At 51.7% G+C, this 23456-nt stretch overlaps 2 protein-coding genes across 3 annotated transcripts in view; one reads left to right on the plus strand and one right to left on the minus strand.

The window, feature by feature from the left end:
• LOC137352894 (uncharacterized) overlaps positions 1-23456 on the minus strand; it is a 75690-nt gene that overhangs the window by 48411 nt on the left and 3823 nt on the right. Inside the window, 4 exon segments of the mRNA XM_068018741.1 lie at positions 18009-18245; positions 18248-18265; positions 19742-20029; positions 22298-22654. Coding sequence (XP_067874842.1) covers positions 18009-18245; positions 18248-18265; positions 19742-20029; positions 22298-22654 — 900 coding nt within the window.
• Positions 22483-23456, plus strand: part of LOC137352773 (sialic acid-binding Ig-like lectin 13) — a 40359-nt gene continuing 39385 nt past the window's right edge. Inside the window, exon 1 of one of the 2 annotated variants that reach the window (XM_068018578.1) lies at positions 22483-22719. The gene's annotated coding sequence lies outside the window, so the exon portion shown is untranslated. The remainder of the gene's footprint in view (positions 22720-23456) is intronic. The other variant, XM_068018576.1, reaches the window with a different exon arrangement.

The following is a 23456-nucleotide window of genomic DNA, read 5'->3' on the forward strand; positions in this document are numbered from 1 at the left end:
AGTTCTCCACTCACTGGTTCCTCTCTCTCTCTCCTCTGAAGGTGCTGACTCTGACTGGGTTCAGTTCTACACTCACTGGTTCCTCTCTCTCTCTCTCCTCTGAAGGTGCTGACTCTGACTGGGTTCAGTTCTACACTCACTGGTTCCTCTCTCTCTCCTCCTCTGAAGGTGCTGACTCTGACTGGGTTCAGTTCTACACTCACTGGTTCCTCTCTCTCTCCTCCTCTGAAAGTGCTGACTCTGACTGGGTTCAGTTCTACACTCACTGGTTCCTCTCTCTCTCTCTCCTCTGAAGGTGCTGACTCTGACTGGGTTCAGTTCTACACTCACTGGTTCCTCTCTCTCTCTCCTCTGAAGGTGCTGACTCTGACTGGGTTCAGTTCTACACTCACTGGTTCCTCTCTCTCTCCTCCTCTGAATGTGCTGACTCTGACTGGGTTCAGTTCTACACTCACTGGTTCCTCTCTCTCTCTCCTCTGAAGGTGCTGACTCTGACTGGGTTCAGTTCTACACTCACTGGTTCCCCTCTCTCCTCCTCTGAAGGTGCTGACTCTGACTGGGTTCAGTTCTACACTCACTGGTTCCTCTCTCTCTCCTCCTCTGAATGTGCTGACTCTGACTGGGTTCAGTTCTACACTCACTGGTTCCTCTCTCTCTCTCCTCTGAAGGTGCTGACTCTGACTGGGTTCAGTTCTACTCTCACTGGTTCCTCTCTCTCTCCTCCTCTGAAGATGCTGACTCTGACTGGGTTCAGTTCTACACTCACTGGTTCCCCTCTCTCCTCCACTGAAGGTGCTGACTCTGACTGGGTTCAGTTCTACACTCACTGGTTCCTCTCTCTCTCTCCTCTGAAGGTGCTGACTCTGACTGGGTTCAGTTCTACACTCACTGGTTCCTCTCTCTCTCCTCCTCTGAAGATGCTGACTCTGACTGGGTTCAGTTCTACACTCACTGGTTCCCCTCTCTCCTCCTCTGAAGGTGCTGACTCTGACTGGGTTCAGTTCTACACTCACTGGTTCCTCTCTCTCTCTCCTCTGAAGGTGCTGACTCTGACTGGGTTCAGTTCTACTCTCACTGGTTCCTCTCTCTCTCCTCCTCTGAAGATGCTGACTCTGACTGGGTTCAGTTCTACACTCACTGGTTCCCCTCTCTCCTCCTCTGAAGGTGCTGACTCTGACTGGGTTCAGTTCTACACTCACTGGTTCCTCTCTCTCTCTCCTCTGAAGGTGCTGACTCTGACTGGGTTCAGTTCTACTCTCACTGGTTCCTCTCTCTCTCCTCCTCTGAAGATGCTGACTCTGACTGGGTTCAGTTCTACACTCACTGGTTCCTCTCTCTCTCCTCCTCTGAAGGTGCTGACTCTGACTGGGTTCAGTTCTACACTCACTGGTTCCTCTCTCTCTCCTCTGAAGGTGCTGACTCTGACTGGGTTCAGTTCTACACTCACTGGTTCCTCTCTCTCTCTCCTCTGAAGGTGCTGACTCTGACTGGGTTCAGTTCTACACTCACTGGTTCCTCTCTCTCTCCTCCTCTGAAGATGCTGACTCTGACTGGGTTCAGTTCTACACTCACTGGTTCCTCTCTCTCTCTCCTCTGAAGGTGCTGACTCTGACTGGGTTCAGTTCTACACTCACTGGTTCCCCTCTCTCCTCCTCTGAAGGTGCTGACTCTGACTGGGTTCAGTTCTACACTCACTGGTTCCTCTCTCTCTCCTCCTCTGAATGTGCTGACTCTGACTGGGTTCAGTTCTACACTCACTGGTTCCCCTCTCTCCTCCTCTGAAGGTGCTGACTCTGACTGGGTTCAGTTCTACACTCACTGGTTCCTCTCTCTCTCTCTCCTCTGAAGGTGCTGACTCTGACTGGGTTCAGTTCTACACTCACTGGTTCCCCTCTCTCCTCCTCTGAAGGTGCTGACTCTGACTGGGTTCAGTTCTACACTCACTGGTTCCTCTCTCTCTCCTCCTCTGAATGTGCTGACTCTGACTGGGTTCAGTTCTACACTCACTGGTTCCCCTCTCTCCTCCTCTGAAGGTGCTGACTCTGACTGGGTTCAGTTCTACACTCACTGGTTCCTCTCTCTCTCTCCTCTGAAAGTGCTGACTCTGACTGGGTTCAGTTCTACACTCACTGGTTCCTCTCTCTCTCCTCCTCTGAAGATGCTGACTCTGACTGGGTTCAGTTCTACACTCACTGGTTCCTCTCTCTCTCCTCCTCTGAATGTGCTGACTCTGACTGGGTTCAGTTCTACACTCACTGGTTCCTCTCTCTCTCTCCTCTGAATGTGCTGACTCTGACTGGGTTCAGTTCTACACTCACTGGTTCCCCTCTCTCCTCCTCTGAAGGTGCTGACTCTGACTGGGTTCAGTTCTACACTCACTGGTTCCTCTCTCTCTCTCCTCTGAAGGTGCTGACTCTGACTGGGTTCAGTTCTACACTCACTGGTTCCTCTCTCTCTCCTCCTCTGAAGATGCTGACTCTGACTGGGTTCAGTTCTACACTCACTGGTTCCTCTCTCTCTCCTCCTCTGAATGTGCTGACTCTGACTGGGTTCAGTTCTACACTCACTGGTTCCTCTCTCTCTCTCCTCTGAAGGTGCTGACTCTGACTGGGTTCAGTTCTACACTCACTGGTTCCTCTCTCTCTCTCCTCTGAAAGTGCTGACTCTGACTGGGTTCAGTTCTACACTCACTGGTTCCTCTCTCTCTTCTCCTCTGAAGATGCTGACTCTGACTGGGTTCAGTTCTACACTCACTGGTTCCTCTCTCTCTCTCCTCTGAAGGTGCTGACTCTGACTGGGTTCAGTTCTACACTCACTGGTTCCTCTCTCTCTCTCTCCTCTGAAAGTGCTGACTCTGACTGGGTTCAGTTCTACACTCACTGGTTCCTCTCTCTCTCCTCCTCTGAAGGTGCTGACTCTGACTGGGTTCAGTTCTACACTCACTGGTTCCTCTCTCTCTCTCCTCTGAAGGTGCTGACTCTGACTGGGTTCAGTTCTACACTCACTGGTTCCTCTCTCTCTCTCTCCTCTGAAAGTGCTGACTCTGACTGGGTTCAGTTCTACACTCACTGGTTCCTCTCTCTCCTCCTCTGAAGGTGCTGACTCTGACTGGGTTCAGTTCTACACTCACTGGTTCCTCTCTCTCTCTCTCCTCTGAATGTGCTGACTCTGACTGGGTTCAGTTCTACACTCACTGGTTCCTCTCTCTCTCCTCTGAAGGTGCTGACTCTGACTGGGTTCAGTTCTACACTCACTGGTTCCTCTCTCTCTCTCCTCTGAAAGTGCTGACTCTGACTGGGTTCAGTTCTACACTCACTGGTTCCTCTCTCTCTCTCTCCTCTGAAGGTGCTGACTCTGACTGGGTTCAGTTCTACACTCACTGGTTCCTCTCTCTCCTCCTCTGAAGGTGCTGACTCTGACTGGGTTCAGTTCTACACTCACTGGTTCCTCTCTCTCTCTCTCCTCTGAAAGTGCTGACTCTGACTGGGTTCAGTTCTACACTCACTGGTTCCTCTCTCTCTCCTCCTCTGAAGATGCTGACTCTGACAGGGTTCAGTTCTACACTCACTGGTTCCTCTCTCTCTCTCCTCTGAAGGTGCTGACTCTGACTGGGTTCAGTTCTACACTCACTGGTTCCTCTCTCTCTCCTCCTCTGAAGATGCTGACTCTGACTGGGTTCAGTTCTACACTCACTGGTTCCTCTCTCTCTCTCCTCTGAAAGTGCTGACTCTGACTGGGTTCAGTTCTACACTCACTGGTTCCTCTCTCTCTCCTCTGAAAGTGCTGACTCTGACTGGGTTCAGTTCTACACTCACTGGTTCCTCTCTCTCTCTCCTCTGAAGGTGCTGACTCTGACTGGGTTCAGTTCTACACTCACTGGTTCCTCTCTCTCTCCTCCTCTGAAGGTGCTGACTCTGACTGGGTTCAGTTCTACACTCACTGGTTCCTCTCTCTCTCTCTCCTCTGAAAGTGCTGACTCTGACTGGGTTCAGTTCTACACTCACTGGTTCCTCTCTCTCTGCTCTGAAAGTGCTGACTCTGACTGGGTTCAGTTCTACACTCACTGGTTCCTCTCTCTCTCTCTCCTCTGAAAGTGCTGACTCTGACTGGGTTCAGTTCTACACTCACTGGTTCCTCTCTCTCTGCTCTGAAAGTGCTGACTCTGACTGGGTTCAGTTCTACACTCACTGGTTCCTCTCTCTCTCTCTCCTCTGAAAGTGCTGACTCTGACTGGGTTCAGTTCTACACTCACTGGTTCCTCTCTCTCTCCTCCTCTGAAGGTGCTGACTCTGACTGGGTTCAGTTCTACACTCACTGGTTCCTCTCTCTCTCCTCCTCTGAAGGTGCTGACTCTGACTGGGTACAGTTCTACACTCACTGGTTCCTCTCTCTCTCCTCCTCTGAAGGTGCTGACTCTGACTGGGTTCAGTTCTACACTCACTGGTTCCTCTCTCTCTCTCTCCTCTGAAAGTGCTGACTCTGACTGGGTTCAGTTCTACACTCACTGGTTCCTCTCTCTCTCCTCCTCTGAAGGTGCTGACTCTGACTGGGTTCAGTTCTACACTCACTGGTTCCTCTCTCTCTCCTCCTCTGAAGGTGCTGACTCTGACTGGGTTCAGTTCTACACTCACTGGTTCCTCTCTCTCTCCTCCTCTGAATGTGCTGACTCTGACTGGGTTCAGTTCTACACTCACTGGTTCCTCTCTCTCTGCTCTGAAAGTGCTGACTCTGACTGGGTTCAGTTCTACACTCACTGGTTCCTCTCTCTCTCTCCTCTGAAGGTGCTGACTCTGACTGGGTTCAGTTCTACACTCACTGGTTCCTCTCTCTCTCTCTCCTCTGAAAGTGCTGACTCTGACTGGGTTCAGTTCTACACTCACTGGTTCCTCTCTCTCTCCTCTGAAAGTGCTGACTCTGACTGGGTTCAGTTCTACACTCACTGGTTCCTCTCTCTCTCCTCCTCTGAAAGTGCTGACTCTGACTGGGTTCAGTTCTCCACTCACTGGTTCCTCTCTCTCTCCTCCTCTGAAGGTGCTGACTCTGACTGGGTTCAGTTCTACACTCACTGGTTCCTCTCTCTCTCCTCCTCTGAAGGTGCTGACTCTGACTGGGTTCAGTTCTACACTCACTGGTTCCTCTCTCTCTCCTCCTCTGAAGGTGCTGACTCTGACTGGGTTCAGTTCTACACTCACTGGTTCCTCTCTCTCTCCTCCTCTGAAGGTGCTGACTCTGACTGGGTTCAGTTCTACACTCACTGGTTCCTCTCTCTCTCTCTCCTCTGAAGATGCTGACTCTGACTGGGTTCAGTTCTCCACTCACTGGTTCCTCTCTCTCTCTCTCCTCTGAAGATGCTGACTCTGACTGGGTTCAGTTCTACACTCACTGGTTCCTCTCTCTCTCCTCCTCTGAAGGTGCTGACTCTGACTGGGTTCAGTTCTACACTCACTGGTTCCTCTCTCTCTCTCCTCTGAAAGTGCTGACTCTGACTGGGTTCAGTTCTCCACTCACTGGTTCCTCTCTCTCTCCTCCTCTGAAGGTGCTGACTCTGACTGGGTTCAGTTCTACACTCACTGGTTCCTCTCTCTCTCCTCCTCTGAAGGTGCTGACTCTGACTGGGTTCAGTTCTACACTCACTGGTTCCTCTCTCTCTCTCTCCTCTGAAGATGCTGACTCTGACTGGGTTCAGTTCTACACTCACTGGTTCCTCTCTCTCTCCTCCTCTGAAGGCGCTGACTCTGACTGGGTTCAGTTCTACACTCACTGGTTCCTCTCTCTCTCTCTCCTCTGAAGATGCTGACTCTGACTGGGTTCAGTTCTACACTCACTGGTTCCTCTCTCTCTCCTCCTCTGAAGGTGCTGACTCTGACTGGGTTCAGTTCTACACTCACTGGTTCCTCTCTCTCTCTCTCCTCTGAAGGTGCTGACTCTGACTGGGTTCAGTTCTACACTCACTGGTTCCCCTCTCTCCTCCTCTGAAGATGCTGACTCTGACTGGGTTCAGTTCTCCACTCACTGGTTCCTCTCTCTCTCTCTCCTCTGAAGATGCTGACTCTGACTGGGTTCAGTTCGACACTCACTGGTTCCTCTCTCTCTCCTCCTCTGAAAGTGCTGACTCTGACTGGGTTCAGTTCTACACTCACTGGTTCCTCTCTCTCTCCTCTGAAAGTGCTGACTCTGACTGGGTTCAGTTCGACACTCACTGGTTCCTCTCTCTCTCCTCCTCTGAAAGTGCTGACTCTGACTGGGTTCAGTTCTACACTCACTGGTTCCTCTCTCTCTCCTCTGAAGATGCTGACTCTGACTGGGTTCAGTTCGACACTCACTGGTTCCTCTCTCTCTCCTCCTCTGAAAGTGCTGACTCTGACTGGGTTCAGTTCTACACTCACTGGTTCCTCTCTCTCTCCTCTGAAGGTGCTGACTCTGACTGGGTTCAGTTCTACACTCACTGGTTCCTCTCTCTCTCTCTCCTCTGAAGATGCTGACTCTGACTGGGTTCAGTTCTACACTCACTGGTTCCTCTCTCTCTCCTCTGAAGGTGCTGACTCTGACTGGGTTCAGTTCTACACTCACTGGTTCCTCTCTCTCTCTCTCCTCTGAAGATGCTGACTCTGACTGGGTTCAGTTCTACACTCACTGGTTCCTCTCTCTCTCCTCCTCTGAAAGTGCTGACTCTGACTGGGTTCAGTTCTACACTCACTGGTTCCTCTCTCTCTCCTCTGAAAGTGCTGACTCTGACTGGGTTCAGTTCTACACTCACTGGTTCCTCTCTCTCTCCTCCTCTGAAGGTGCTGACTCTGACTGGGTTCAGTTCTACACTCACTGGTTCCTCTCTCTCTCCTCCTCTGAAGGTGCTGACTCTGACTGGGTTCAGTTCTACACTCACTGGTTCCTCTCTCTCTCCTCCTCTGAAGGTGCTGACTCTGACTGGGTTCAGTTCTACACTCACTGGTTCCTCTCTCTCTCCTCTGAAAGTGCTGACTCTGACTGGGTTCAGTTCTACACTCACTGGTTCCTCTCTCTCTCTCTCCTCTGAAGGTGCTGACTCTGACTGGGTTCAGTTCTACACTCACTGGTTCCTCTCTCTCTCCTCCTCTGAAAGTGCTGACTCTGACTGGGTTCAGTTCTACACTCACTGGTTCCTCTCTCTCTCCTCTGAAAGTGCTGACTCTGACTGGGTTCAGTTCTACACTCACTGGTTCCTCTCTCTCTCCTCCTCTGAAGGTGCTGACTCTGACTGGGTTCAGTTCTACACTCACTGGTTCCTCTCTCTCTCCTCCTCTGAAGGTGCTGACTCTGACTGGGTTCAGTTCTACACTCACTGGTTCCTCTCTCTCTCCTCCTCTGAAGGTGCTGACTCTGACTGGGTTCAGTTCTACACTCACTGGTTCCTCTCTCTCTCCTCTGAAAGTGCTGACTCTGACTGGGTTCAGTTCTACACTCACTGGTTCCTCTCTCTCTCTCTCCTCTGAAGGTGCTGACTCTGACTGGGTTCAGTTCTACACTCACTGGTTCCTCTCTCTCTCCTCCTCTGAAGGTGCTGACTCTGACTGGGTTCAGTTCTACACTCACTGGTTCCTCTCTCTCTCTCCTCTGAAGGTGCTGACTCTGTCTGGGTTCAGTTCTACACTCACTGGTTCCTCTCTCTCTCTCTCCTCTGAAGGTGCTGACTCTGACTGGGTTCAGTTCTACACTCACTGGTTCCTCTCTCTCTCCTCCTCTGAAGGTGCTGACTCTGACTGGGTTCAGTTCTACACTCACTGGTTCCTCTCTCTCTCTCCTCTGAAGGTGCTGACTCTGTCTGGGTTCAGTTCTACACTCACTGGTTCCTCTCTCTCTCTCTCCTCTGAAGGTGCTGACTCTGACTGGGTTCAGTTCTACACTCACTGGTTCCTCTCTCTCTCCTCCTCTGAAGGTGCTGACTCTGACTGGGTTCAGTTCTACACTCACTGGTTCCTCTCTCTCTCTCTCCTCTGAAAGTGCTGACTCTGACTGGGTTCAGTTCTACACTCACTGGTTCCTCTCTCTCTCTCCTCTGAAAGTGCTGACTCTGACTGGGTTCAGTTCTCCACTCACTGGTTCCTCTCTCTCTCTCCTCTGAAAGTGCTGACTCTGACTGGGTTCAGTTCTACACTCACTGGTTCCTCTCTCTCTCTCTCCTCTGAAAGTGCTGACTCTGACTGGGTTCAGTTCTACACTCACTGGTTCCTCTCTCTCTCCTCTGTAGGTGCTGACTCTGACTGGGTTCAGTTCTACACTCACTGGTTCCTCTCTCTCTCTCTCCTCTGAAGGTGCTGACTCTGACTGGGTTCAGTTCTCCACTCACTGGTTCCTCTCTCTCTCTCCTCTGAAAGTGCTGACTCTGACTGGGTTCAGTTCTACACTCACTGGTTCCTCTCTCTCTCTCCTCTGAAGGTGCTGACTCTGACTGGGTTCAGTTCTCCACTCACTGGTTCCTCTCTCTCTCTCCTCTGAAAGTGCTGACTCTGACTGGGTTCAGTTCTACACTCACTGGTTCCTCTCTCTCTCACTCCTCTGAAGGTGCTGACTCTGATTGGGTTCAGTTCTACACTCACTGGTTCCTCTCTCTCTCCTCCTCTGAAGGTGCTGACTCTGACTGGGTTCAGTTCTACACTCACTGGTTCCTCTCTCTCTCTCTCCTCTGAAAGTGCTGACTCTGACTGGGTTCAGTTCTACACTCACTGGTTCCTCTCTCTCTCCTCCTCTGAAAGTGCTGACTCTGACTGGGTTCAGTTCTACACTCACTGGTTCCTCTCTCTCTCCTCCTCTGAAAGTGCTGACTCTGACTGGGTTCAGTTCTACACTCACTGGTTCCTCTCTCTCTCTCCTCTGAAAGTGCTGACTCTGACTGGGTTCAGTTCTACACTCACTGGTTCCTCTCTCTCTCCTCCTCTGAAAGTGCTGACTCTGACTGGGTTCAGTTCTACACTCACTGGTTCCTCTCTCTCTCTCCTCTGAAGGTGCTGACTCTGACTGGGTTCAGTTCTACACTCACTGGTTCCTCTCTCTCTCCTCCTCTGAAGGTGCTGACTCTGACTGTGTTCAGTTCTACACTCACTGGTTCCTCTCTCTCTCTCCTCTGAAGGTGCTGACTCTGACTGGGTTCAGTTCTACACTCACTGGTTCCTCTCTCTCTCTCCTCTGAAGGTGCTGACTCTGACTGGGTTCAGTTCTACACTCACTGGTTCCTCTCTCTCTCTCTCCTCTGAAAGTGCTGACTCTGACTGGGTTCAGTTCTACACTCACTGGTTCCTCTCTCTCTCTCCTCTGAAAGTGCTGACTCTGACTGGGTTCAGTTATACACTCATTGGTTCCTCTCTCTCTCCTCTGAAGGTGCTGACTCTGACTGGGTTCAGTTCTACACTCACTGGTTCCTCTCTCTCTCTCCTCTGAAAGTGCTGACTCTGACTGGGTTCAGTTCTACACTCACTGGTTCCTCTCTCTCTCTCTCCTCTGAAAGTGCTGACTCTGACTGGGTTCAGTTCTACACTCACTGGTTCCTCTCTCTCTCCTCTGAAAGTGCTGACTCTGACTGGGTTAAGTTCTACACTCACTGGTTCCTCTCTCTCTCTCTCCTCTGAAGGTGCTGACTCTGACTGGGTTCAGTTCTACACTCACTGGTTCCTCTCTCTCTCTCTCCTCTGAAAGTGCTGACTCTGACTGGGTTCAGTTCTACACTCACTGGTTCCTCTCTCTCTCCTCTGAAGGTGCTGACTCTGACTGGGTTCAGTTCTACACTCACTGGTTCCTCTCTCTCTCTCTCCTCTGAAGGTGCTGACTCTGACTGGGTTCAGTTCTACACTCACTGGTTCCTCTCTCTCTCCTCCTCTGAAGGTGCTGACTCTGACTGGGTTCAGTTCTACACTCACTGGTTCCTCTCTCTCTCTCTCCTCTGAAAGTGCTGACTCTGACTGGGTTCAGTTCTACACTCACTGGTTCCTCTCTCTCTCTCTCCTCTGAAAGTGCTGACTCTGACTGGGTTCAGTTCTCCACTCACTGGTTCCTCTCTCTCTCTCCTCTGAAAGTGCTGACTCTGACTGGGTTCAGTTCTACACTCACTGGTTCCTCTCTCTCTCTCTCCTCTGAAAGTGCTGACTCTGACTGGGTTCAGTTCTACACTCACTGGTTCCTCTCTCTCTCCTCTGTAGGTGCTGACTCTGACTGGGTTCAGTTCTACACTCACTGGTTCCTCTCTCTCTCTCTCCTCTGAAGGTGCTGACTCTGACTGGGTTCAGTTCTCCACTCACTGGTTCCTCTCTCTCTCTCCTCTGAAAGTGCTGACTCTGACTGGGTTCAGTTCTACACTCACTGGTTCCTCTCTCTCTCTCCTCTGAAGGTGCTGACTCTGACTGGGTTCAGTTCTCCACTCACTGGTTCCTCTCTCTCTCTCCTCTGAAAGTGCTGACTCTGACTGGGTTCAGTTCTACACTCACTGGTTCCTCTCTCTCTCACTCCTCTGAAGGTGCTGACTCTGATTGGGTTCAGTTCTACACTCACTGGTTCCTCTCTCTCTCCTCCTCTGAAGGTGCTGACTCTGACTGGGTTCAGTTCTACACTCACTGGTTCCTCTCTCTCTCTCTCCTCTGAAAGTGCTGACTCTGACTGGGTTCAGTTCTACACTCACTGGTTCCTCTCTCTCTCCTCCTCTGAAAGTGCTGACTCTGACTGGGTTCAGTTCTACACTCACTGGTTCCTCTCTCTCTCCTCCTCTGAAAGTGCTGACTCTGACTGGGTTCAGTTCTACACTCACTGGTTCCTCTCTCTCTCTCCTCTGAAAGTGCTGACTCTGACTGGGTTCAGTTCTACACTCACTGGTTCCTCTCTCTCTCCTCCTCTGAAAGTGCTGACTCTGACTGGGTTCAGTTCTACACTCACTGGTTCCTCTCTCTCTCTCCTCTGAAGGTGCTGACTCTGACTGGGTTCAGTTCTACACTCACTGGTTCCTCTCTCTCTCCTCCTCTGAAGGTGCTGACTCTGACTGTGTTCAGTTCTACACTCACTGGTTCCTCTCTCTCTCTCCTCTGAAGGTGCTGACTCTGACTGGGTTCAGTTCTACACTCACTGGTTCCTCTCTCTCTCTCCTCTGAAGGTGCTGACTCTGACTGGGTTCAGTTCTACACTCACTGGTTCCTCTCTCTCTCTCTCCTCTGAAAGTGCTGACTCTGACTGGGTTCAGTTCTACACTCACTGGTTCCTCTCTCTCTCTCCTCTGAAAGTGCTGACTCTGACTGGGTTCAGTTATACACTCATTGGTTCCTCTCTCTCTCCTCTGAAGGTGCTGACTCTGACTGGGTTCAGTTCTACACTCACTGGTTCCTCTCTCTCTCTCCTCTGAAAGTGCTGACTCTGACTGGGTTCAGTTCTACACTCACTGGTTCCTCTCTCTCTCTCTCCTCTGAAAGTGCTGACTCTGACTGGGTTCAGTTCTACACTCACTGGTTCCTCTCTCTCTCCTCTGAAAGTGCTGACTCTGACTGGGTTAAGTTCTACACTCACTGGTTCCTCTCTCTCTCTCTCCTCTGAAGGTGCTGACTCTGACTGGGTTCAGTTCTACACTCACTGGTTCCTCTCTCTCTCTCTCCTCTGAAAGTGCTGACTCTGACTGGGTTCAGTTCTACACTCACTGGTTCCTCTCTCTCTCCTCTGAAGGTGCTGACTCTGACTGGGTTCAGTTCTACACTCACTGGTTCCTCTCTCTCTCCTCTGAAGGTGCTGACTCTGACTGGGTTCAGTTCTACACTCACTGGTTCCTCTCTCTCTCCTCCTCTGAAGGTGCTGACTCTGACTGGGTTCAGTTCTACACTCACTGGTTCCTCTCTCTCTCCTCCTCTGAAGATGCTGACTCTGACTGGGTTCAGTTCTACACTCACTGGTTCCTCTCTCTCTCCTCCTCTGAAAGTGCTGACTCTGACTGGGTTCAGTTCTACACTCACTGGTTCCTCTCTCTCTCTCTCCTCTGAATGTGCTGACTCTGACTGGGTTCAGTTCTACACTCACTGGTTCCTCTCTCTCTCCTCCTCTGAAGGTGCTGACTCTGACTGGGTTCAGTTCTACACTCACTGGTTCCCCTCTCTCTCTCCTCTGAAGGTGCTGACTCTGACTGGGTTCAGTTCTACACTCACTGGTTCCTCTCTCTCTCCTCCTCTGAAGATGCTGACTCTGACTGGGTTCAGTTCTACACTCACTGGTTCCTCTCTCTCTCCTCCTCTGAAGATGCTGACTCTGACTGGGTTCAGTTCTACACTCACTGGTTCCTCTCTCTCTCCTCCTCTGAAGGTGCTGACTCTGACTGGGTTCAGTTCTACACTCACTGGTTCCTCTCTCTCTCCTCCTCTGAAGATGCTGACTCTGACTGGGTTCAGTTCTACACTCACTGGTTCCTCTCTCTCTCCTCCTCTGAAGATGCTGACTCTGACTGGGTTCAGTTCTACACTCACTGGTTCCTCTCTCTCTCCTCCTCTGAAGATGCTGACTCTGACTGGGTTCAGTTCTACACTCACTGGTTCCTCTCTCTCTCTCTCCTCTGAAGATGCTGACTCTGACTGGGTTCAGTTCTACACTCACTGGTTCCTCTCTCTCTCTCCTCTGAAGGTGCTGACTCTGACTGGGTTCAGTTCTACACTCACTGGTTCCTCTCTCTCTCTCCTCTGAAGGTGCTGACTCTGACTGGGTTCAGTTCTACACTCACTGGTTCCTCTCTCTCTCTCCTCTGAAGGTGCTGACTCTGACTGGGTTCAGTTCTACACTCACTGGTTCCTCTCTCTCTCCTCCTCTGAAGGTGCTGACTCTGACTGGGTTCAGTTCTACACTCACTGGTTCCTCTCTCTCTCCTCCTCTGAAGGTGCTGACTCTGACTGGGTTCAGTTCTACACTCACTGGTTCCTCTCTCTCTCCTCCTCTGAAGGTGCTGACTCTGACTGGGTTCAGTTCTACACTCACTGGTTCCCCTCTCTCTCTCCTCTGAAGGTGCTGACTCTGACTGGGTTCAGTTCTACACTCACTGGTTCCTCTCTCTCTCCTCCTCTGAAGGTGCTGACTCTGACTGGGTTCAGTTCTACACTCACTGGTTCCTCTCTCTCTCTCTCCTCTGAAGGTGCTGACTCTGACTGGGTTCAGTTCTACACTCACTGGTTCCTCTCTCTCTCCTCCTCTGAAGGTGCTGACTCTGACTGGGTTCAGTTCTACACTCACTGGTTCCTCTCTCTCTCTCTCCTCTGAAGGTGCTGACTCTGACTGGGTTCAGTTCTACACTCACTGGTTCCTCTCTCTCTCTCTCCTCTGAAGGTGCTGACTCTGACTGGGTTCAGTTCTACACTCACTGGTTCCTCTCTCTCTCTCTCCTCTGAAGGTGCTGACTCTGACTGGGTTCAGTTCTACACTCACTGGTTCCTCTCTCTCTCTCTCCTCTGAAGGTGCTGACTCTGACTGGGTTCAGTTCTACACTCACTGGTTCCTCTCTCTCTCCTCCTCTGAAGGTGCTGACTCTGACTGGGTTCAGTTCTACACTCACTGGTTCCTCTCTCTCTCCTCCTCTGAAGGTGCTGACTCTGACTGGGTTCAGTTCTACACTCACTGGTTCCTCTCTCTCTCCTCCTCTGAAGGTGCTGACTCTGACTGGGTTCAGTTATACACTCACTGGTTCCTCTCTCTCTCTCTCCTCTGAAGGTGCTGACTCTGACTGGGTTCAGTTCTCCACTCACTGGTTCCTCTCTCTCTCCTCCTCTGAAGGTGCTGACTCTGACTGGGTTCAGTTCTACACTCACTGGTTCCCTCTCTCTCCTCCTCTGAAGGTGCTGACTCTGACTGGGTTCAGTTCTACACTCACTGGTTCCTCTCTCTCTCCTCCTCTGAAGGTGCTGACTCTGACTGGGTTCAGTTCTACACTCACTGGTTCCTCTCTCTCTCCTCCTCTGAAGGTGCTGACTCTGACTGGGTTCAGTTCTACACTCACTGGTTCCTCTCTCTCTCTCTCCTCTGAAGGTGCTGACTCTGACTGGGTTCAGTTCTACACTCACTGGTTCCTCTCTCTCTCTCCTCTGAAGGTGCTGACTCTGACTGGGTTCAGTTCTACACTCACTGGTTCCTCTCTCTCTCCTCTGAAGGTGCTGACTCTGACTGGGTTCAGTTCTACACTCACTGGTTCCTCTCTCTCTCCTCCTCTGAAGGTGCTGACTCTGACTGGGTTCAGTTCTACACTCACTGGTTCCTCTCTCTCTCCTCCTCTGAAGGTGCTGACTCTGACTGGGTTCAGTTCTACACTCACTGGTTCCCCTCTCTCCTCCTCTGAAGGTGCTGACTCTGACTGGGTTCAGTTCTACACTCACTGGTTCCTCTCTCTCTCTCTCCTCTGAAGGTGCTGACTCTGACTGGGTTCAGTTCTCCACTCACTGGTTCCTCTCTCTCTCCTCCTCTGAAGGTGCTGACTCTGACTGGGTTCAGTTCTACACTCACTGGTTCCTCTCTCTCTCTCCTCTGAAGGTGCTGACTCTGACTGGGTTCAGTTCTACACTCACTGGTTCCTCTCTCTCTCTCCTCTGAAGGTGCTGACTCTGACTGGGTTCAGTTCTACACTCACTGGTTCCTCTCTCTCTCTCTCCTCTGAAGGTGCTGACTCTGACTGGGTTCAGTTCTACACTCACTGGTTCCTCTCTCTCTCTCTCCTCTGAAGGTGCTGACTCTTACTGGGTTCAGTTCTACACTCACTGGTTCCTCTCTCTCTCTCCTCTGAAGGTGCTGACTCTGACTGGGTTCAGTTCTACACTCACTGGTTCCTCTCTCTCTCTCTCCTCTGAAGGTGCTGACTCTGACTGGGTTCAGTTCTACACTCACTGGTTCCTCTCTCTCTCTCCTCTGAAGGTGCTGACTCTGACTGGGTTCAGTTCTACACTCACTGGGTCCTCTCTCTCTCTCTCCTCTGAAGGTGCTGACTCTGACTGGGTTCAGTTCTCCACTCACTGGTTCCTCTCTCTCTCTCCTCCTCTGAAGGTGCTGACTCTGACTGGGTTCAGTTCTACACTCACTGGTTCCTCTCTCTCTCCTCCTCTGAAGGTGCTGACTCTGACTGGGTTCAGTTCTACACTCACTGGTTCCTCTCTCTCTCCTCCTCTGAAGGTGCTGACTCTGACTGGGTTCAGTTCTACACTCACTGGTTCCTCTCTCTCTCTCTCCTCTGAAGGTGCTGACTCTGACTGGGTTCAGTTCTCCACTCACTGGTTCCTCTCTCTCTCTCCTCCTCTGAAGGTGCTGACTCTGACTGGGTTCAGTTCTCCACTCACTGGTTCCTCTCTCTCTCTCTCCTCTGAAGGTGCTGACTCTGACTGGGTTCAGTTCTACACTCACTGGTTCCTCTCTCTCTCCTCTGAAGGTGCTGACTCTGACTGGGTTCAGTTCTACACTCACTGGTTCCTCTCTCTCTCCTCCTCTGAAGATGCTGACTCTGACTGGGTTCAGTTCTACACTCACTGGTTCCTCTCTCTCTCTCCTCTGAAGGTGCTGACTCTGACTGGGTTCAGTTCTACACTCACTGGTTCCTCTCTCTCTCCTCTGAAGGTGCTGACTCTGACTGGGTTCAGTTCTACACTCACTGGTTCCTCTCTCTCTCCTCTGAAGGTGCTGACTCTGACTGGGTTCAGTTCTACACTCACTGGTTCCTCTCTCTCTCCTCTGAAGGTGCTGACTCTGACTGGGTTCAGTTCTACACTCACTGGTTCCTCTCTCTCTCCTCCTCTGAAGGTGCTGACTCTGACTGGGTTCAGTTCTACACTCACTGGTTCCTCTCTCTCTCCTCCTCTGAAGGTGCTGACTCTGACTGGGTTCAGTTCTACACTCACTGGTTCCCCTCTCTCCTCCTCTGAAGGTGCTGACTCTGACTGGGTTCAGTTCTACACTCACTGGTTCCTCTCTCTCTCTCTCCTCTGAAGGTGCTGACTCTGACTGGGTTCAGTTCTCCACTCACTGGTTCCTCTCTCTCTCCTCCTCTGAAGGTGCTGACTCTGACTGGGTTCAGTTCTACACTCACTGGTTCCTCTCTCTCTCTCCTCTGAAGGTGCTGACTCTGACTGGGTTCAGTTCTACACTCACTGGTTCCTCTCTCTCTCTCCTCTGAAGGTGCTGACTCTGACTGGGTTCAGTTCTACACTCACTGGTTCCTCTCTCTCTCTCTCCTCTGAAGGTGCTGACTCTGACTGGGTTCAGTTCTACACTCACTGGTTCCTCTCTCTCTCTCTCCTCTGAAGGTGCTGACTCTTACTGGGTTCAGTTCTACACTCACTGGTTCCTCTCTCTCTCTCCTCTGAAGGTGCTGACTCTGACTGGGTTCAGTTCTACACTCACTGGTTCCTCTCTCTCTCTCTCCTCTGAAGGTGCTGACTCTGACTGGGTTCAGTTCTACACTCACTGGTTCCTCTCTCTCTCTCCTCTGAAGGTGCTGACTCTGACTGGGTTCAGTTCTACACTCACTGGGTCCTCTCTCTCTCTCTCCTCTGAAGGTGCTGACTCTGACTGGGTTCAGTTCTCCACTCACTGGTTCCTCTCTCTCTCTCCTCCTCTGAAGGTGCTGACTCTGACTGGGTTCAGTTCTACACTCACTGGTTCCTCTCTCTCTCCTCCTCTGAAGGTGCTGACTCTGACTGGGTTCAGTTCTACACTCACTGGTTCCTCTCTCTCTCCTCCTCTGAAGGTGCTGACTCTGACTGGGTTCAGTTCTACACTCACTGGTTCCTCTCTCTCTCTCTCCTCTGAAGGTGCTGACTCTGACTGGGTTCAGTTCTCCACTCACTGGTTCCTCTCTCTCTCTCCTCCTCTGAAGGTGCTGACTCTGACTGGGTTCAGTTCTCCACTCACTGGTTCCTCTCTCTCTCTCTCCTCTGAAGGTGCTGACTCTGACTGGGTTCAGTTCTACACTCACTGGTTCCTCTCTCTCTCCTCTGAAGGTGCTGACTCTGACTGGGTTCAGTTCTACACTCACTGGTTCCTCTCTCTCTCCTCCTCTGAAGATGCTGACTCTGACTGGGTTCAGTTCTACACTCACTGGTTCCTCTCTCTCTCTCCTCTGAAGGTGCTGACTCTGACTGGGTTCAGTTCTACACTCACTGGTTCCTCTCTCTCTCCTCTGAAGGTGCTGACTCTGACTGGGTTCAGTTCTACACTCACTGGTTCCTCTCTCTCTCCTCTGAAGGTGCTGACTCTGACTGGGTTCAGTTCTACACTCACTGGTTCCTCTCTCTCTCCTCTGAAGGTGCTGACTCTGACTGGGTTCAGTTCTACACTCACGGTTCCTCTCTCTCTCTCTCCTCTGAAGGTGCTGACTCTGACTGGGTTCAGTTCTACACTCACTGGTTCCTCTCTCTCTCTCTCCTCTGAAGGTGCTGACTCTGACTGGGTCAGTTCTACACTCACTGGTTCCTCTCTCTCTCCTCTGAAGGTGCTGACTCTGACTGGGTTCAGTTCTACACTCACTGGTTCCTCTCTCTCTCGTCCTCTGAAGGTGCTGACTCTGACTGGGTTCAGTTCTACACTCACTGGTTCCTCTCTCTCACTCCTCTGAAGGTGCTGACTCTGACTGGGTTCAGAAGGCAGTTAAGAGTTAACCACATTTCTGTGGGTCTGGAGTCACATGTAGGCCAGGTCAGGTAAGGACAGCAGATTTCCTTCCCTAAAGGACATTAGTGAACCAGCTATTGTTTTAAGAAAGAACAATCCCACGCTTACTGAGACTAACTTTCTGATTCCAAATTTATTTAATAAACTGGATTTAAACTCCGCAGGTGGGATTTGAACCCATACCCTCTGGATCATTGGTGTTGGTTTCTCCATTTTACTAACCCAGTGACAGAACCACGAAGCTGCTTAACCCCAATCCGACCGGCGTGTGAAATGTTCGTCATTTGAGAGCAGGTAGAATTCTGAATTACGGAGCAGGACAGTTAGTAAATGTCAAAGCTTCGACCAAATTCAGGATCTGTTTTCAAACCAGGATTAAAAGTACTCACATTCAGTGGGAATTCGAAAAGGTAGAGATCGGGAGCTGCCCAAGGCATTCGTTGCTTTGCAGTAGTAAGAGGTTTCCTCCCCAGATCCATGAGGAACTGTAATCGTTTCACCAACTTGCCTCAGATCAGTCTCCTTCCCTTGGACAATCTTCATCCAGGTGAAATTGTGGACTGCTGGGTTTCCGTCGCTCGAACAGCTTAGCGATACCATTTTTCCTTTCTTCAACGTCATGCTGAAGACGTGTTGTGAGGACAATCTTCAAATACAGAATTATCAACGCATTAAATACTGAGCTCAGCAGAAACCCTCAGCTCATTTAAAAGGAGTCTGGATATGCACCTCATGTCATGTAATCTGCAGGGCTATGGACCAAATGCTGGAAGGTGGGATTAGAATAGGTGGATCGTTTCTCGGCCGGCACAGACACGATGGGCCAAGTGGCCTCTTTCTGTGTCTTAAACTTTCTATGATTCTGTGAGCCGAAGTCAGGAGTGTGATGGAATACCCTCCACTTGCCTGGATGGGTGCAGCTCCAACAACACTCAAGAAGCTCGACACCATCCAGGACAAAGCGGCCCGCTTGATTGGCACCCCATCCTCAAACATTCACTCCCTCCACCACCGACGCACAGTGGCAGCAGTGTGTACCCTCTACAAGATGCACCGCAGCAACGCACCAAGGCTCCTTAGACAGCACCTTCCAAACCCGCGACCTCTACCAACTATAAGGACAAGGGCAGCAGATGCATGGGAACATCACCACCTGCAAGTTCCCCTCCAAGTCACACACCATCCTGACTTGGAACTATATCGCCGTTCCTTCACTGTCGCTGGGTCAAAATCCTGGAACTCCCTTCCTAACAACACTGTGGGTGTACCTACCCCACATGGACTGCAGCGGTTCAAGGAGGCAGCAGCTCACCACCACCTTCTCAAGGGGCAATTAGGGATGGGCGATAAATGCTGGCCTGGCCAGTGATGCCCACATCTCTGTCTCCTCGTCTAAGTCATTGATTGTAAATAGCTGAGGCCCCAGCACTGATGCGTGATGCGCTCCAGATTCACTGCCTGCCAACTTGAAAATGCCCTGTTTACATCCACAATCTGCTTCCTCTCCGTTAACCAGTCTCCATCCATGCAAATATATTACCCCCAACTCCATGAGCCCTGATCTTTTGTACTAACCTTGTGTGTGGCACCTCGTCAAAAGCCTTTCGGAAATCCAAAACCATTACACCTACAGGCTCCCCTTAATCTATCCTGTGACATCCCCATAAAACGCTCATAAATTTGTCAAACGTGATTTCCCTTTCATATAACCCTGCTGGTCATGTCCCATTACACCATGATTTTCTCGGTTCATTGTTAAAACTTCCTCAATGATAGATTCCAGCAATATTCTGGCGAGTTCCACATTCTCACCACTCCCTGGGGAAAGAGGTTTCTCCGGAATTCCCCATCGGATTTATTAGTGACTGTCTTATATTGATGGCCCCGAGTTCTGGTCTCCCCCCCCCCACAAGTGGAAACATCTTCTCTACGTCTACCCGATCGAAACCCCCTTCGTCATTTTAAAGACCTCAATCAGGTCACCCCTCAGCCTTCTCTGTCCTGGAGAAAAGAGCCCCAGCCTGTGACAAACTGATAGTATTTACACCTTCTCCAGTGCGTTGTTCAGTACGAGAATGGCTGCAAGCTCAAAGACAGACACGGCGTTATAACCAGTACCTACATTTCACACTCAGAGTGACAGAGTGTGCCAGTCGATGACTGGTTTCAGGGTAGTCGGAGGTACAAGTGACAGTTAGCCCGTGATGCTTGAAGGTCGGGTTAAAGGTCAGCACAGCGGAAATCTCCCCATTGTTCTCCGTGATGGTGTTCATCGAGGCGTTTGGCAACTCGCTCCAGGTCAGAATGGGGCGGTTATCAGGGCAGGTGTAGGCGGACTTGCAGATTACATGCGCAGGAGTCCCTTCCATTAAGTTCGTCGGGAGTGATACATCCGGTTTGTCGGGAAGATCTGGGAAAAGGAGAAAGACCCAGAAGTCGGCAGTCAAGTCGAACAGAGTTTGGGTTTGTCCTTATGGTTTTTCATATAATCATTGAAATTTACAGCGCGGGAGTAGCTAATCGGCCCATCCAATCCATGATGGCTCTCCGCAGAGCTTTCCAGTCAGTCCCACTCCCCCGCTCGATCCCCGTATCCCTGCAAGTTTATCATTGCCCTCAAGTGCCCATCCAATTGTCTTTTGAAATCACTCATCGCCCCCCACTCCAACCACCCTCGTAGGCAGTGAGTTCCAGCTCATTACCACACGCTGCGTAAACAAGTTCCTCCTCACTTCCCCCACCGCCCCCCGTATCTCTTGCCCAAATCCTTAAATCTGTCTCCCCCCCAGTCCTTGTACCATCAACGAATGGGAACAGCTTATCTTTGTCTACTTTATCTGAACCTGTCATTATCTTGTACATAGCAATCGAATTGTCCCACATTCTCCATCGCTCTCATATGCATGTTTAGTCAGCTTGACCAACCATCTTTAAAGGTTCGTGTATACAGGACACCCAGGACTCAGTGCTGATCAACACTTTTCAAAAAGGCGCCATTTATAATACGCTGTCTTTCCATTTTAACCTTCCCGAGGTGTGTCACTTGACACTTCTCCACGATGAGTCGCCTCGTCCAGGCAGCTACACATGTCAACTCAGTCCTGTTGAGGACCCCGTGCGTTATCCTCATCACTAGCCACTTGCTTGGCCAAGTTTTGTATCACCCACAAACCTCCTAATTCGATGGCACTCAGTGATGCCTCGGTCCATGTGTGATTATGTAGTTTAATCTGGAGCTCCAACTGACACCACTCGTACGGGTCAGGTTAACACGTGGGGAGGTGATGCAGTCGTGGGAGAAGTTGCAACCAGCCACTTCCCGAGGCATGTACTGACCCTCCGACAGTGCAGCGCTCCCTCAGTACTGACCCTCTGACAGTGCAGCACTCCCTCAGTACTGACCCTCCGACAGTGCAGCACTCCCTCAGCACTGACCCTCCAACAGTGCGGCGCTCCCTCAGCACTGACCCTCCGACAGTGCGGCACTCCCTCAGTACTGACCCTACGACAGTGCAGCACTCCCTCAGTACTGACCCTCTGACAGTGCAGCCCCCCACTCAGCACTGACCCTCCGGCAGTGCGGCACTCCCTCAGTACTGACCCTCCGACAGTGCAGCACTCCCTCAGCACTGACCCTCCGACAGTGCGGCACTCCCTCAGCACTGACCCTCCAACAGTGCGGCACTCCCTCAGTACTGACCCTCTGACAGTGCAGCACTCCCTCAGTACTGACCCTCCGACAGTGCGGCACTCCCTCAGTACTGACCCTCCGACAGTGCAGCGCTCCCTCAGTACTGACCCTCCGACAGTGCAGCGCTCCCTCAGTACTGACCCTCCGACAGTGCAGCGCTCCCTCAGTACTGACCCTCCGACAGTGCAGCGCTCCCTCAGTACTGACCCTCCGACAGTGCAGCGCTCCCTCAGTACTGAGCCTCCGACAGTGCAGCACTCCCTCAGTACTGACCCTCCGACAGTGCAGCGCTCCCTCAGTACTGACCCTCCGACAGTGCAGCACTCCCTCAGTACTGACCCTCCGACAGTGTGGCGCTCCCACAGCACTGACCCTCCGACAGTGCGGCACTCCCTCAGTACTGACCCTACGACAGTGCAGCACTCCCTCAGTACTGACCCTCTGACAGTGCAGCCCCCCACTCAGCACTGACCCTCCGGCAGTGCGGCACTCCCTCAGTACTGACCCTCTGACAGTGCGGCACTCCCTCAGTACTGACCCTCCGACAGTGCAGCACTCCCTCAGTACTGACCCTCTGACAGTGCAGCGCTCCCTCAGTACTGACCCTCTGGACAGTGCAGCACTCCCTCAGCACTGACCCTCCGACAGTGCGGCGCCCCCTCAGTACAGACCCTCCGACAGTGCGGCACCCCCTCAGCACTGACCCTCCGACAGGGCGGCACCCCCTCAGCACTGACCCTCCGACAGTGCGGCGCCCCCTCAGCACTGACCCTCCGACAGTGCGGCGCCCCCTCAGTACAGACCCTCCGACAGTGCGGCGCTCCCTCAGCACTGACCCTCCGACAGGGCGGCGCCCCCTCAGCACTGACCCTCCGACAGTGCTGGCGTCTCCTGGTCGGACATTGAACACTCCACTTCCTCACCCAGAGGTGAGGGCCTGTGGCCCTGAGCCACAGCTGACAGACTGACGAAGGAAGTGGGACTTACCCAGAACCTGTAGCTGAACTGGTTCTTTGAAAGTGTGAGTCTGAAAATTCTCCAAATCTACATAGAAGTAATATACATCACTGTCACCAGTCTCGAGCTTATCAATTCTTAAAGTACAATTCTTCTCCTCCAGGTTTCCAATTATCTTCGTGCGATCCACAAAAGTGGCCATCCCATATCTGGGATCCTTTGTGTAGGTGACTGTGTATTTCCAGTAATACCAATATTTGAACCAGGCTCCGTGCAGCGCTGTGTAAGGGCCTGAAGGATAGTCGAAGGTACACGGTATAACAACACAGGATCTGCTGACGGCCCTCCTGGGCAAAGCTCTGATCGACCATTCCCCAGACAGCACAACTGCAAGGCAATGAACGAGGGGGACAGCACGTAAAGTACACGAAAGACAAAAAGTCAACATGCAGGTACAGCAAGTCATTGGGAAGGCGAATGGGATGTTGGTCTTTATTGCAAGGGGGGGGGGATGGAGTATAAAAGTAGGGAGGTCTTGCTACAACTGTACAGGGTATTGGTGAGACCACACCGAGAGTGCTGTGTACAGTTTTGGTCTCCTTCCTTCAGGAGGGACACACTTGCATTGGAAGCAGTCCAGAGAAAGTTCACTCGGCCGATTCCTGGGATGAAGGGTTTGTCTTATGAGGAAAGGTTGAGCAGGTTGAGCCTGTACTCAGTGGAGTTGAGAAGAATGAGAGGTGATCTTATTGAAATGTGTAAGATTCTGAGGGGGTTTGACAGGGTAGATGGTGAGAGGATGTTTCTTTCCCCTTGTGGGGGAATCTAGAACGAGGGGGGCACAGTTTCAGAATAAGGGGTCTCCCATTTAATACAGAGATGAGGAGGAATTTCTTCTCTCAGAGGGTGGTTAGTGTTTGCAATTCCCTTCCTCAGTGAGCAGTGGAGGCTCGGTCAGTGAATATATTCAAGGCTGAGTCAGACAGATTTCTGAATGACAGGCGGCGCAGTGGTTAGCACCGCAGCCTCACAGCTCCAGCGACCCGGGTTCGATTCTGGGTACTGCCTGTACGGAGTTTGCAAGTTCTCCCTGTGACCGCGTGGGTTTCCGCCGGGTGCTCTGGTTTCCTCCCACAGCCAAAGACTTGCAGGTTGATAGGTAAATTGGCCATTGTAAATTGCCCCTAGT

The sequence above is a fragment of the Heterodontus francisci genome, chromosome 39, assembly GCF_036365525.1.
Source record: "Heterodontus francisci isolate sHetFra1 chromosome 39, sHetFra1.hap1, whole genome shotgun sequence".
NCBI lineage: Eukaryota > Metazoa > Chordata > Chondrichthyes > Heterodontiformes > Heterodontidae > Heterodontus > Heterodontus francisci.